The following is a 14,514-nucleotide window of genomic DNA, read 5'->3' as shown; positions in this document are numbered from 1 at the left end:
GTGTAACTCTTACAAGGTCGCAGAGCTAACAAGTGGAGGGGCTAGGTCGGACGTAGGCCTGGCAGTCTGTCCCAGCACCGGGCTCCGCGGCCATTCAGTTGCCTTTATCAGGCGGCTGTTCCCACAGGTGGTGGTGAAGGGCACGTTGTCCACGGGCCTGCCTCATGTGAGCTAGTGAGCGGCCTAGTCAGTCACTTGGCCCGTCAACAAGTAATACTGAGCAGCTCCCCAGGGGCTGGCACTGAAGACTGAGTGGTGAGCAAAACAGACGCAGGCTGATGGACCTCGCCTGCCAGTGGAGAAGACAGGCTTGTTATACCAACTGTGATAACAGCTAACAAGTCAGAAACGTAAAGAGATACAGGGCATTATGGGTATTTAAAATAGGAGGACGTATCACTGAAAATGTATTAGCTTCTGATTCCCAGATTCATTTCCTAGAAGATATCACAAAGTCCATTCCAACTCTCTTGCTCTGGCCGGTTTGGCTCAGTGGATAGAGTGTTGGCCTGGGGACCAAAGGGTCCCAGGTTCGATTCTGGTAAACGGTACATACCTGGGTTGCAGGCTGATCCCCAGTGGGGGGCATGCAGGAGGCAGCCAATCAATGATTCTCTTTCATCATTGATGTTTCTCTCTCTCTCTCTCTCCCTTTCTCTCTGAAATCAATAAAAATATATTTTAAAAAAATTAGGTAGTCTTCAGTGATGGACAGAAATGGCTTCCTGACTTCCATCGCTGCAGTAATACTAAAAAACTGGTTCTCAGATTGGTCATCATATTTAACCAGCACTAGCGAAGAGTGGAATAATGTCTATAGCCACGGTTCTAGACCTTCCTCAGTCACATGGAACCCCCATGGTGCTTTGCTTCTGAATAGTAATCTGGAGTGCTTGGGTTCTGAGAAATGGGATGGCAGAGTGTCTAAGGATGAGGGTCCTGGAACCCACTGGCTGGCTCGTGCCTGGTGCTCCCAGGACTGAGTAGGTGGGCACATTATTTAATGTCTCTGTGCCTCAGCTTCCTCATCAACAAAATGGTATGGGTAACAACAGCAGCCACCTCATGGTGTGGTTGAGCGAATTAAGCAAATTTATATAGAAACGGTGTCCCAAAAAATGTATACACACATTTTGAATAATTATAGAGGCAGTGTTTATTAAAATACTAGAGGCTCAGTGCATGAAAATTTGTGCACTTGGGGGAGGGGTCCCCTCAGCCCGGCCTGTGCCCTCTTGCAGTCCAGGACCCCTCAAGGGATGTCCACCTGCTGGCTTTGGCCCGCTTCCCATGGGGAGCAGGCCTAAGCCGCAGTCGGACATCCTTAGTGCTGCCGAGGAGGCAGGAGAGGCTCCCGCCACCGCTGCTGTGCTCGCAGCTGTCAGCTGGGCTTGTGGCTGAACAGAGCTCCCCCTGTGGGAGCGCACTGACCACCAGGCGGCAGCTCCTGCATTGAGCATCTGCCCCCTGGTGGTCAGTGTGCGTCATAGCAACCGGTAGTTCCTGGTGGTTCTGCCATTAGGGTCAATTTGCATATTACCCTTTTATTATACAGAACATTTCATTTTCAAAATTGAGCTATTAAATTGTGCAAACATTTTTTGGGACACCTGTGTACATTTAGAACTATACCCTTCACACAAAGTGAGCATCCACAGGACGAGCTGTGGAAGCCGTCAGGGAGGCTCCATCCCGTTGCCATGACATTCCCGCTGGTGCCTGCACAGGGCTCTCTCCCCAGAGCTTGTTACCTCCAGGGCACACAGTGGTCTTCTGAGGCACTGAGTGCACGTCTGTAAACAGCCAGGTGTTTACCAGGACGTGGGCACCATGAGGACCTGTGTGACTGTGATTCGGGAAATGAGCATAGGAAAGGTCCGTGTTTCCCCATGATGAAATACCTCAAGAACTCTGAAAACTGAAGAGGAGGGTAAACTGGCAGAATCACGTCCTTCAGACCTTCAGAACCAGCTCTGATTCCTAGCCTCAGCAATGCCCATTCTGAAATGCCACAGAAGCAACATCACACACTGCAGGGAAGACCGAGGGCTTAGTGGGCCCTGGAAAACGCAGACGCTGTGACACAAATCAGACAACATGGATGGCTTTGGCTAAGAAAAATGCATTTGAACCAACTGTTTGAAGAGATACCCTTCCAGACAGAATCTGAACATGTGGCTCGTAAAAGAGCACTGATTACCCTGCACCACTCGCACCTACAAGGACCGCCCTACAATACCCCCCACCCCGGCCCCTTTCTGGATGGAAATCGTATCTTGAAACAAACGGGAGTTATGTTTTGCCAAACCACGAGCAGTGAAGCTGAAACTCTTTCCAGAAGCAAACCTGATGGCTGGGTCTGAAGAGCCCACTGTGCTGGGCTTGTGTGCGAAGCAGCTCATTGTCTGTGGCCAGGTCAACGCGGGGCAGAGCGAGCGAGAAGTGCTCCTTCACCAGCGCCATCTGCACGCAGCGCGCCCTTCCCCGCGCGGCAGACGCGCTGCGGACGATGAGGACGCCACTCCTTTGTTGCTGCTCAGGCCCCAGGTGCCAGGTGCCCCTTCAGGTGCCAGGGCGGGAAATGGGAGGGAGGCCGGAGGCGGTCCCAGGAGCATGTGCCAGGATATCTGCTGGCCCTAATGGACCCTATTTGGTTACTGACTGTGACAACTTCAAACAAAATAAAATAAAATCTCCATTTAATGAAGAGCCTCATCTTCAGCATAGTATTCAATCAAAAAATCACTAAAATCAGAGCATATTTCTAGCACAATTAACATGCTTTGCACACATAATAAAATATTCAATAACTGGCCACTTTGCCTGTTGAGGAGGCGAATGAAAGCATTGCTGCTAATACTGAGCAGTTATTTATTTGCTACTTTATTTTAAGTAGCCGGTTAAATTGAAACTGCACATGTTATTATTGATTGAGGTTTAATTTAATCCTTTTAAACAGAACAATTATTGCCAATTTATATGCCATTAAATCTTTCATGCATATGAACAGCAAATTCAATTTTTATTTAAGTGTAAAGTTTTTAATGGCTCTTTAAGAACTATAAAATTGGCAATTGTTCCCAAGGGTTTCTGAATTGTATGCTCATCTTAATCTTTTATCAACAGCTTTTAAGTAAATAAAAACCCCAAAGGACTAAAAAATCACTTTTGCAAGTATGAAATAAAATGGCTCCTCAAATACACTGGAATGCTTTGGGAAGGTTATCTACAACCCAGAAATTTCATTTAATGTAGGCACTTATTCTGCCAAAAGCAACAACATTTTAATAGAACAGAGGGTGGTTTAATGAACCGAAGGCCAAAGACTGGCTACAGAAACACACTAAACCAGAGGTGCTGGGCTGCTATCTAGTGGATGTTATTTATAGCAAATATATAATTTGGATAATTCCAACTAAAGTCCTTTCTTTTCTTTGACAACAAATTTACGGCTGAAAAGTAACCAGACATTTGCCCCCATTATTAGAATTGTTAGTAACAGCCTTGACTCAAGGACAACCTGTGAGTTACATGAAAACAATGGCCTAAGAGGGCATGTAGGGTTGCAATGTCAACTTCTAGCACCTCCCTTCTATCAAGTGTGTCTTTTGTGGAGCAAGGACTGCCTCCCCCAGGACCTGCTGTGACTCACCCAGAGGGAGTCCCCCGGGGCGCCAGGAGGGGGCTTCCCCGCTTCCCATTCTCTAGAGATGAGAGCCCAGAGTCCGGACGGCTTGGTAACACTTCCGGGCGTTACACGTTCTCCAGGCAGGACTTACTTATTTTCAGTGACAGATGTGTGCAGCTCCGGTTTCTAGGAGCTGTGATGTCCTAGGACACGCAGGCCTGACCTCTGGGTCCAGCCCCTGCCACCGCCGGAGCTGTGGGAACCTGGGGGAGGAGTTTGCGGCCCCAGGCCTCGGGCTCCTCCTTCTACATCAACTGGGACAGGCTGAGGAGCCCCAGCGGCTCTAAAACCCCCCACTTAGCCAGGGGCCGGGCCTGGCAGGGAAGCCTGGCAATCACAGGAAGTGTTGGGAAAGCATTTGTTTTAAATTCAACTCATTGATGATTCTCGTTATTAAAGCCTTCTGTATCTTCAAACTTGTCACGAGTAGAACTAAATGAAAGCAGGAAAGGCCATGAACTCAACCGTCCCTTTAGGAACTCGGCAACAATCTTCCTAACCCTCTTGGTAAACTCACAGGCTTGCAGGTGACACTGAAGCATCTATCTTCTATAAAAACTGCTGTTTGAAATGTTAACCCAGCTGTTTGGCTTCTGTAAACGCTTGCTTGCTTAAATAATAAGGAAAAGGAGACTACTCCCACTTCGGAGAGGCCATTAAAGCTTCCCCACACAAGGTTATCAGTGCTGGCACCAGGCCAGGCCTTTGGTTGAAGTCTCAAGGCCCCAGCACATACGGGCTCTTTAAGAACTTGCAAAAGGGGCCAGAAACACCCCATATTTGGGAGACAAAGAAGGTAAAAACATATAAACAGGGAAAATTCCTCCATGTTGGGGCCCAGAATTTGAGAGACATTTTCCTCTGGACCCGCACGTAATAAATGTAACGCCATCTCTCTAAGTCAGTAGTTGGCAAACTCATTAGCCAACAGAGCCAAATATCAACAGTACAGCGATTGAAATTTCTTTTGAAAGCCAAATTTTTTAAACTTAAACTTTTTCTAACGCCACTTCTTCAAAATAGACTCGCCCAGGCCGTGGTATTTTGTGGAAGAGCCACACTCAAGGGGCCAAAGAGCCGCATGTGGCTCGCGAGCCGCAGTTTGCCGACCACGGCTCTAAGTATTGCTTGGTTCTTCTCCGGTTTTCTATAACAACATAAATTTAACTTCTACTTGGTAAAGTTTCAAAATCACTATTTATTTGCTTGTTTCAACCTGGTAATGCATCCCTGTGCTGGAACACCTAGGAAAGAGCTGGTCGCCTCCGGGGTCACCGAGCATGGACCCTGCCTTTAACAGACACAACTCAGCCCTGGCACAGCTCGGGTCCCTCCCTGCTGCTCCTCTGCGCGATGGCACCGCGATGGCACCGGGCCTGTTGGGGGGGGGGGGGGCACCCTGGGCTTACACTGCAGAACTTGCCAGCCAGCGAAGGCCCATAAAACAGAAATGGCTACAACCTGTAACCAAAAGTCACGTCTCCGACATAATGATGCCCATGTGACCTGAAATAACTAAAATGCTATGGCTATCCCCTGACACTGTGTGACACCCATTCCAATCTACCTTGAAGACAAGAGAAATCAGCATGGAGGAATCTTGCCAGAAACCAGAGGAAAGAAAAGCCGGCCCCTGGAAACGCCCGGGCGGTCCTGACAGCACTAGACCAGCGGACCTCGCCCAGGCCGTCCCTCACTCCCTGGCAGCGCAGGGGCCATCCCCGGGGGGAGCCGCCTGTCCCCAGCTCCGGTACTCCCAACGCGCTGCACAGCGCCGTCCGGGACTCCGAGGGCCGAGGAAAACGCTGCATTTTGGTTTTACCCAGATCCATTTTGGTTGTCCAGTGTTGCTATTTAAGACCCAGAAATCATCACTCAATGCTGCACCGGGTTCTTGTATTATTAATCTGAAACAACATACATGGCAGCATTTGAGAGGGACAGTTATATGCCACCACAAAACAATAAAAATGCAGTTATTGCTGAGTCCCTTTCTTACTTTCAGACAATCCTGAATAGCCCACTTAATTTCTAATTCCTCATTGTGCCTCTCCCGCCTGGTCCCTTCTGGCACAAGGGGGCTTATTGACAGAACATGGGGTCTTCCTTGCAGGCTCCGGCCCCAGGTGGTCCGAGGAAGGCATCTGTACACCTCAATGGATGGGAGCGTTTCTGTCTCCCAGGGGAGGGGAGGTGTGCAGGGCCTATGACCTCGCTACCCTAAATAACCTCTTAGTCATGTTCATTTATTCTGAGGGCACCGAATCCTGTAAGTATTTGTATGACTTTAATGAAATTTGACTTTACATGCATCTGTACTCAGGCCTCAGTTTAGTCCATATTAAAATCATTGTGTCGTTAATATTTGTTTGATGGTAAAATTGAATCTTTTATCCAATCAGCCTTTGACCACCTATCTAGTGACTTAGAGGCTCAGGCTCTGTCGCTGAGTCAGGACCTACACTGGCCCGACTCCCAAAGCTTCAGTTCCTGTTGCAAAATGGGGATAACCACACCTCGGAGGCTCCGGGAAGGTAAATGAGATAGTAGGTACAAAGCAAACAGTTTTACAAATGGTAGCTCATTACAATTGAGTAGTCTTGTAAACAAGACTATATGCATACACAAACACATTTCCTAGGGGCTGTGCTGCGGCTCTCGGATGTTTTCAAAGGTTTTATGAAGCTTCAGAAGGCCCTGGAAGAAGCAGGTCCTTCCTAATGCGCTAGGAATTACACTGATCTCTTTCTGCGTCAGCGAGAGGGTCACAGGCTGGCTCTGGAGTGGGTTTAAGGATTATCATGTGGAGATCCTCTCTCCACTCTTGATTCATTCACTGCAGTCAATGCAGCTCCAATTTCCATTAGGAAAAGTGCTTCCTCTGATCCATTTACATTGAACTGACTTCGGTGAGATACAGGGAGTAACTGCTTTGAGGAGGTCCTAGTAACATCAAAACACGGGTCAGGCTCAAGTGACTTATCAGGCAGCTTAAAAATGCTTCTGAAAGCTAGAAGAAAGAGATTTCCCTTGGGTTTAAGGCAAGACTATGACTGATTTTTGGAACTACCAGTCCCAGAATGCCATCTACCTTACAGAAAGGAAAGCATACTTGAATTTATATCGAAAGTCTGGTAGGAATTTGTCTACTTCATGGCTCAAAAACTCCCAGATCCAAGCAACAATACACCTGGACAAGCTTCCCAAGACTTCAGGAGGCAGAGAAAGGGGCCAGTAGCTAAACCCTCACACGAATAATATTTTTGAGGCATTATTTGGCTAAATGCAATAGTTCTGTTTTCCTTTGTAGTGGAGAACTGTCCTCTGATGTTCAAACTATAACCCATTCTAACCCTGGGGATCATCATCTATCATTAAACATCTCCAAGTCAAAGCAATCGAAGGAACATAGCATTATTTACAGATCTCTGACTCAGAAGACCAAGGCCCTAACCATCATTTTTATTTTTGTAAATATTATTCTTGATTTTGAAACTTGTTGATGGGATTTACATTGCCCCTGGGTAAAGAGCAAGGTGAAAGCGGGGTCCCTGCGCATCGACTCCAACAGGAAAGACTCGGCTCTGGGGAATGAGGTCCCTTACTGGGTCCTCGTCTTGGTTTCTTCGTCTTAAAAGTCCAGGCAGATTGCTATGCACCGCAAAGGCCTTCCCTTTCTGTAATGAAGCCGCCACCATTTCTCACCTGGGAGATCACGACTCCCTTAGGTTGGAACTAAAAGGAAAACGTGGCCTTGAGGTGGAAGAGGGCCTAGGGGATCAATGGTGATAGAAAAATCAAATAAAATAAAGAAAAAGATGGCTTAAAGCACAGAGGCGGACTGCCTGAGTTTTCTGCTCCACACTCACAGAGGTAAGACATGGGTGTAGCGCAGCCTCTTTAAGCCTCATCTACGACCTTTCTGACGGGATGGTTGGGGAGTCCCCCTGCCAGGGCTGCCACAGCACCAGGTGCGCGGACACCTGTAAGCGCTGCTCAGCGTGGGCCCTGACAAGCGCTCTGGCGCCAGCTGTCGTTAGAACATGACAGTCACCATGTTCACCTCCTGTCTCCAAGCCCTGTCAGTTCTCCCACTTTATATGTGCATTTCTCCACTAACTACAACTTGTGGAGAAGAGACAGAGATGAGTAAAGACTGCCAAGAAGAATATGTGTTGGCTATCTCTGAGGAGGAAAATGAAAACTTTTCCTGCAACCTTGTATGCCTTTAAAAAGTGTATTTGAAAGAAATATGGTATCAGGTTTATAACACTTTTCTCTGTGCTGTTCTGTAGGTTAGAATTTTGTCAAATTTTTAAAAAGCACGAGATCAACAGCAAAACAACAAATATCCCCTCCCAGCTCTATGATGTCAGAAGAGTTAGTCCCCTTTCCTTATCTGTGCAATGGGAACAGGTGCACAGGGTCACAGGGAAGAATTAAGTGAAATTACGGATGAGCCTACAGAAAAGATGCTGCTGCCGTTAGAGTTGCCGTGGTTGTTGGATTTTACCATCTGGCAGTCTCTTTGTCCCTGCGTGTTTTTCCTAATGCAGAGCGTGCCACCCTGCAGAACCCTGCTCCCCACCGCTCCCCACCGCTCCCCACCCTCTGCCCTTCCCGGAACCTGCACTCTCCCCCCCCCCCCAGAGCACCGGGCGTCAGCTGATGCTTTCCCAAGCCCCATGCCCTCAGCCCCGTCGTCGTGACAGCGTTTGTCACTGTACTTTGAGATCCTTAAAAAGCATATGAGCATGATTCCACTCAATATTCCCTTTCTCCCAGAGGAAGACAGGGGATGGAAAGAAGGACAGGAGACTCAGGAGCAGGCTCGATCTGTCTTTCAGAGGACCCTCCCTGTGCCTGTCCCCGGCCGGACGAGGGCCCTGTCGGTGGCCGGAGCTGGTCTCACACCTGGATGGCCCCAGCTCAGGCCCACTCAGCCCACTCGCCCTACACTGAGTCCAGATGCTCTGCCATCGAGCCTGCTTAGTATGCCTTAGTTTTCCTTACTATGCCGCACACATCACTCTAATTCTGTTCTTTCTTCTTTTTCTTTTTTAATCCTCACCTGAGATGTTTCCATTGATTTTTAGGGAGAGTGGAAGAAAGAGGGAAAGACAGAGAGAAACATCCATGTGAGAGAAACACATTGATTGGTTGCCTCCTGCAAGAGCCCCTACCAGGGCCGGGGTTGGGGGAGGAGCCTACAACCGAGGTACATGCCCTTGACCAGAATCCAACCCTGGTCCACAGGCTGATGCTCTATCCACTGAGCCAAACCAGCTAGGGCTGCGTTTTTTAAATCTACTTTGTCTCCAAAAGCCTACCTGTCCAAGCTCTAGGACTTCCAATAAACGTTCCTCAACATATTTTACTCTTAATTTTAAAAAATCTAGTACATATCCTATATAATAAAGAGGTAATATGCAAATTGACCATCACTCCAACACACAAGATGGCCGCCCCCATGTGGATACAAGATGGCCGCCACAAGATGGCCGGCAGGGGAGGGCAGTTGGGGGGAACCCAGGCCTGCAGGGAGGGCAGTTGGGGGTGGGGACCAGGCATGCAGGGGAGGGCAGTTAGGGGTGATCAGGCTGGCGAGGGATGGCAGTTGGGGGGGACCAGGCCTGCAGGGGAAGGCAATTGGGAGGGATAAGGCCTGCAGGGGAGGGAAGTTGGGGGTGACCAGGCCAGCAGGGGAGGGCAGTTAGGGGTGACCAGGCCTGCAGGGGAGGACAGTTAGGGGTGATCAGGCTGGCAAGGGAGGGCAGTTTGGGGGGACCAGGCCTGCAGGGGAGGGAAGTTGGGGGCGACCAGGCCTGCAGGGGAGGACAGTTAGGGGTGACCAGGCTGGCAGGGGAAGGCAATTAGGGGCAATCAGGCCAGAAGGGGAGCAGTTAGGCATCGATCAGGCTGGCAGGGGAGTGGTTAGGGGATGATCAGGCAGGCAGGCAGGCGAGTGGTTGGGAGCCAGCTTTCCTGGATTGTGAGAGGGATATCCGACTGCCTGTTTAGGCCCGATCCCGGTGGACATCCCTCTAGGGGTCCCAGATTGGAGAGGGTGCAGGCTGGGCTGAGGGACACTCTCCTCCCATGCACGAATTTCGTGCACCCGGCCTCTAGTATAGCTTCTAAACAGCCAATCCTTGTTCTCAGTAATATATATATACACACTGAGTGGCCAGATTAATATGATCTCTGAACGCATAATAATCTGGCCACTAAGTGTATATCCTATATAATAAAAGGCTAATATGCAAATTGTCCCCTCGACCAGGAGTTCAACCAGCAGGCAGGCCAGCCAATTGCCCATGTCCCCTCCCCCTGGCCAGGCTGGCCGGACCCACCCATGCATGAATTCATGCACCGGACCTCTAATATATATATATATACACACACACACTGAGTGGCCAGATTATTATGCATTCAGAGATCATAATAATCTGGCCACTCAGTGTACATATACATACATATATATGTATATACATATATATATATCTTTATTTATTTATTTATTTATTTTAGCATCATAACTCTGTAAGGTAGCCATTATTATTATCCCATTGTTACTGATGGGGAAACTGAGGCCAGAGAGATTAAGTGGACTTGGCCAAATGTGAACCGGATGGTCTGTTTCAGACTCCATGCACTTCACCACCACACTAAAACCTCTTTCTAATCAAAACCTTTTAACTTCTATACTCTATCATATCATTTATATTTTCATTACAATAGAGTAACATTGCACAAATTTATTTTTTCTTATATTTTTGGTAGCATCTAGCATAAAGTTAATGCTCCATCAATACTGATTATTAGAAAATGAATCTTTATATGATTCTATAAGCCCTGGGAGGTACTGACATTTATAACAATCATGAGAGAGAGGCTGGTTTATTTAACAGGTGGGAAAAAGTGAGATGCGCCCTGGCCGGTTTTGTTCAGTGGATAGAGCATCAGTCTGTGAACTGAAAGGTCCCAGGTTCGATTCCAGTCAAGGGCACCTGCCCGGGTTTCAGGCTCGGTCCCCAGTAGGAGGCGTGCAGGAGGCAGCCGATCAATGTACACTAAAGAGCAATGCCTGGCCTGAAGCAAGACCACCTGTCTCCAAGGTGGCACTTTTCTGTACCAGCCTTTCTGGGTGTCTCCAGGGTGAGGCCACAGCAGGGGAGACACTTGGGAGATGGACAGAAAATGAGGAGCATAAGGAAAGCAGACGCCTCTATGAATACGTCTCCTTGTCTTTTGCATATAACTTGCAACAATAAAAATGCAGTTATTGTTGCAGGTGATTGTTCCACTGATTTATGCATTCATTAATTGGTTCTTATATGTGTTCTGACTGGAGATCGAACCCGCAACCTTGGTGAATCAGGACGATGCCCTAACCAGCTGAGTTATCCTGTCAGGGCTCCTTGTCTTTTGCATATTTTTTAATTAAAAAAAAAAAAAAAGACTGTGGCCGAAAACCTGGCCTCCGCTCTCCTTGGATGCCCGGAGACCCATCTCACACTGCAGGGTGCTCCCTGTGAGCGCCCCTCCTCACCCTGGTGGAGGTACCTGTAACTATTTAACAATACGCCTCGGAGACCCAGCTGTCAACAAGCCGGTTCCTGACCTGCTGCCCGCGCCCTTGTCCTGGGCACAGCTGTCCTTGCTGGCCGCCTGGGCCGCCTTGCTGCTGGCTTCCTCCTCCGTCTCGCTCAGGCTGTCCCCGGGAGAGCTCTCCTCCAAGCTGTCCCGCTCCATGGCGTTGTCCTGGATCCGCTCTCCACGCTCGGCCTGAGAGGAGCTCTCTTGACTGAGGCTCTCTGAGTCGGCTTCCAGGGAATCTTTTGAAATCAGAGGTAAGTCCTCTTTCTTAAAAGGTGATTCTGTGGCCTGGACCTTTCGGCTCGCACGATGCACAGGAGATTGAATAGAGAGCCTGGGGATTAATTTACCATGACTCATCTTGAAAAAATACAAAAATTACCAGGAAACTCTTGTTGACAGGCAGTTTCAAGTTGTGGCTGGATATTCCAAGCTGTGGTTCATAAGAGCGTTACCTAAAATAATTATGTTTTTGTTACTCTGGGACTAGTAAAGTCTCTTTAATTCCCACGTTAGTAAAACTGTAAACGAGGACAGGAACTGTGTTATATGGCCCGAGGCTTGGGTGTGCACCCTCTGTGTGTGAGGAAGGTCTGTGGAGCCCTTTCTCTCTCCAGGAGCACGTCTGAGGAAGAGGGCTAACCAGCGAGGGTCAAGGGCAGCCTGGGGCCGGCAGGCCTGGGCAGGCCACGTGGTAACGTGGACAGGACTGTGGCGCCTGTTTCAATACCCAGGGCACGGATACAAATGTGCCCTGTCCTGTTGTATGCCTAGAGAGAGAAACAGGTCCCGGGCTGCCGTGTGCACAGCAAGGGGTGGGGGTAAGTGTTTCCACAGTCCTCACTGCCGGAAGGGAAGGAAGCCGGGGGGCCCTGGCCCACGCTGGCGCCTCATTGGAAGACCTGCTGATACACAGGCTGCTGCTGACAGGCATGTGTAACTAGGTGAGGTCAGTCATGGGATCAACCTCAGCGACTTTATTAGAAAAACGAGAGGCCCGGCGCACAAAATCTGTGCTCGGGTACGGTCCCTAGGCCTGGCCTGCAATCAGGGCCAATCTTCCCTGGCTGCCGGGAGCTGGCCCCGCCCCCCACCGCCTACATCTGCCCCTACCTACCCTCAGTTCTCCGTGTCCCATCAGGCGATCAGAGCCTGCCGGCCAGGGGGAGGAACCAAGAGGTTGGCCAGCAGGTCCCTATAGGGCAGTCGAGGCCTGTGGGCTGAGGGCAGCTCCTGCACTGAGTGTCTGCCCCCTGGCGGTCAGTGTGCATCATAGTGACCGGTCGTTCCGCCATCTGGTCACTTTGCACATTATGCTTTTATTATATAGATGATTCAAACTGTTCAACAGGAGTGTGGCAGGTGTGAATGCCACCGCTGAGCAGTGCAGCGAGGCTGGAGGCCCGCCTGCCCGAGGCCGCCCTGGGAGTGCTGGGGGACGGGCCTGGGTGGCACTGGGATCTGCTCTGATGTGCTCAGAGTGTCATTCCACGTGGGCCCTCCCTGTCTCAGGGCTGTCAGACCCTGAGGCGCTCTGGGAAGGTGCTTTGAGTTCACCATCAGATTGAAGGAGACTTCTGGATGGTGCTCCCTTTCATCTCCACCTACACCTCTCTGCCAGCTTCTAGCTCACTGCCTGAGGCCACAGTGTTCCCTGTGGGGCAGGCAGAGAACCTGCAGCATCAGAGGTCACTCTAAAGTTGTTTTAAGGGCTCGCTCTTGTGCTTGGGCAGTTCCCAATTTTAATTTAAACACATGACCTTATTCATGTTCCTGGCGCTGCTTATGTTGACTCTGTTGCTAGGGAACATCATCTATTCCGTGGAGGAAAGCACCTCACTAACAAAACAGACAAAGCAACATATTTACATGTTATTGTCTAACTGCGCAGAGTGGTTTGCTGTATTGAGTTTCTTATTTTAAAAACACATCTATTTCATTCTACTGTATTATTTTAATACTGGTAAGCTGATCAACTGTTGCTTTTTAGGATATTTTTACAAAGCAGCAAATGCATCAAGTAACTGGAAGTTTTAAAACACCAGTGTTACTCTAAGACTTCAAGTCACTGTACTTGGGATCTTAAAGAAGCTTAAAATAATCATTACATTTCAATTTGGAAATGCTCCTTCATGAAATTATTCTCTCCAATTTCCCTTCTTTTCTTAAATGAGATAGATTAGTGTCTCCTGGAGTTAATCAGTACAGAAATGTCCATAGAAGACAGTGCTTTTCTGTTACTGGATTGACGATGTTTGGGAGAGCACGAAGGAGGCAAAGCCGGAGGCCGGCCTGCGGAGGGGTACCCTAACCGAGCTCTGGCGGCGGGGGACTAACCGGCGAGGGGCGGCCACTGGAAGGAAGTGGCTCCCAGGGGCGCACGTTTCCCACCGAGTGTCTGACCAAGAGCGAGCAAACGGAGCACACAAGCCCCGCAGGGACCCTCGCCTGGGAGCCACCAGCTGCGGGACCTCGCCGCGGGTCCAGCCCACTAGCCGGCCAGGCGTCCCCGGTGGGAGAGGAGGCTGCTCGCGCTCGCCCGGTGAGCGGCAGAGAAAAGCTGCTGTTTGGGACAGGCCTAGGCTGCCCACCGGGGCGCTCGGATTTATCTTCTCCCGTTGCCTTTTCTCTGATGGACAAGACTGGGCAGGGAGGGGCGGTGTAAGGCCGGGTCCGGGGGGTCTGGTGCCCGGGACTGGCCGTCATCTGCCGAGGACGAGCGGCTAGAAGGAGGGCACCAGAGCCTTCGGCGGGTCGGGTCCTAATGCTTTGAGCCCTTCTCATCCCACCCAGTTCCTCCCTCGGGGCTTCCTACGGTCCCCACCCCAGTCCCCGCGTTGCCACCCCCTCCTCGCGGGGCGCGCCGCCCGCCCTGTTCCGGTGCAACCGCCCGTCACCTGCCCGGCGCTCTCCGGCTCCGCGGCCGCATCCTCCCGCGCCGCCACCTGCGGTACCGCCCTGTCCTGCGCCCCGCGCTGCCCTGGAGACCGAGGCCCGCGCCCCGGGAGGGCGGGGCCAGCGCGGCGGCCGCCCCGCCCCTGACCCCTCCCGCTCGTCCTAGGAGGCCGGGGCGGTTGTGACGCTGGTGGCCGGCAGGGCAGCCCCCGGGACCGCGGCGCCCTGGGGGTGGGTGGGTGGGGGGCGGCTACTCGCCCCGACTTTCCACAGTGGGCAAGAAAGGCAGGCCAGCGAGTGGGAGGAGATATTTGCGACAAAGAATGCTAGAA

At 50.4% G+C, this 14,514-nt stretch overlaps 1 protein-coding gene across 3 annotated transcripts in view; it reads right to left on the bottom strand.

Annotated features, from left to right (window-relative positions):
• JHY (junctional cadherin complex regulator) overlaps positions 1 to 14,290 on the bottom strand; it is a 119,391-nt gene extending 105,101 nt beyond the window's left edge. For 2 of the 3 annotated variants that reach the window (XM_080650808.1, XM_080650809.1), the window contains exons 1-2: positions 14,185 to 14,290; positions 11,313 to 11,742 (exon numbers count right to left, since the gene is read on the bottom strand). In XM_080650808.1, the coding sequence (XP_080506934.1) occupies positions 11,313 to 11,647 (335 nt within the window). In that variant the 5' untranslated portion in view covers positions 11,648 to 11,742; positions 14,185 to 14,290. The remainder of the gene's footprint in view (positions 1 to 11,312; positions 11,743 to 14,184) is intronic. The other variant, XM_080650810.1, reaches the window with a different exon arrangement.
• Positions 14,291 to 14,514: the final 224 nt, after the last annotated feature.

Source organism: Plecotus auritus (assembly GCF_963455305.1).
Source record: "Plecotus auritus genome assembly, chromosome: 13".
NCBI classification, from domain to species: Eukaryota; Metazoa; Chordata; class Mammalia; order Chiroptera; family Vespertilionidae; genus Plecotus; species Plecotus auritus.
This window is presented reverse-complemented; position numbering and strand designations above follow the sequence as displayed.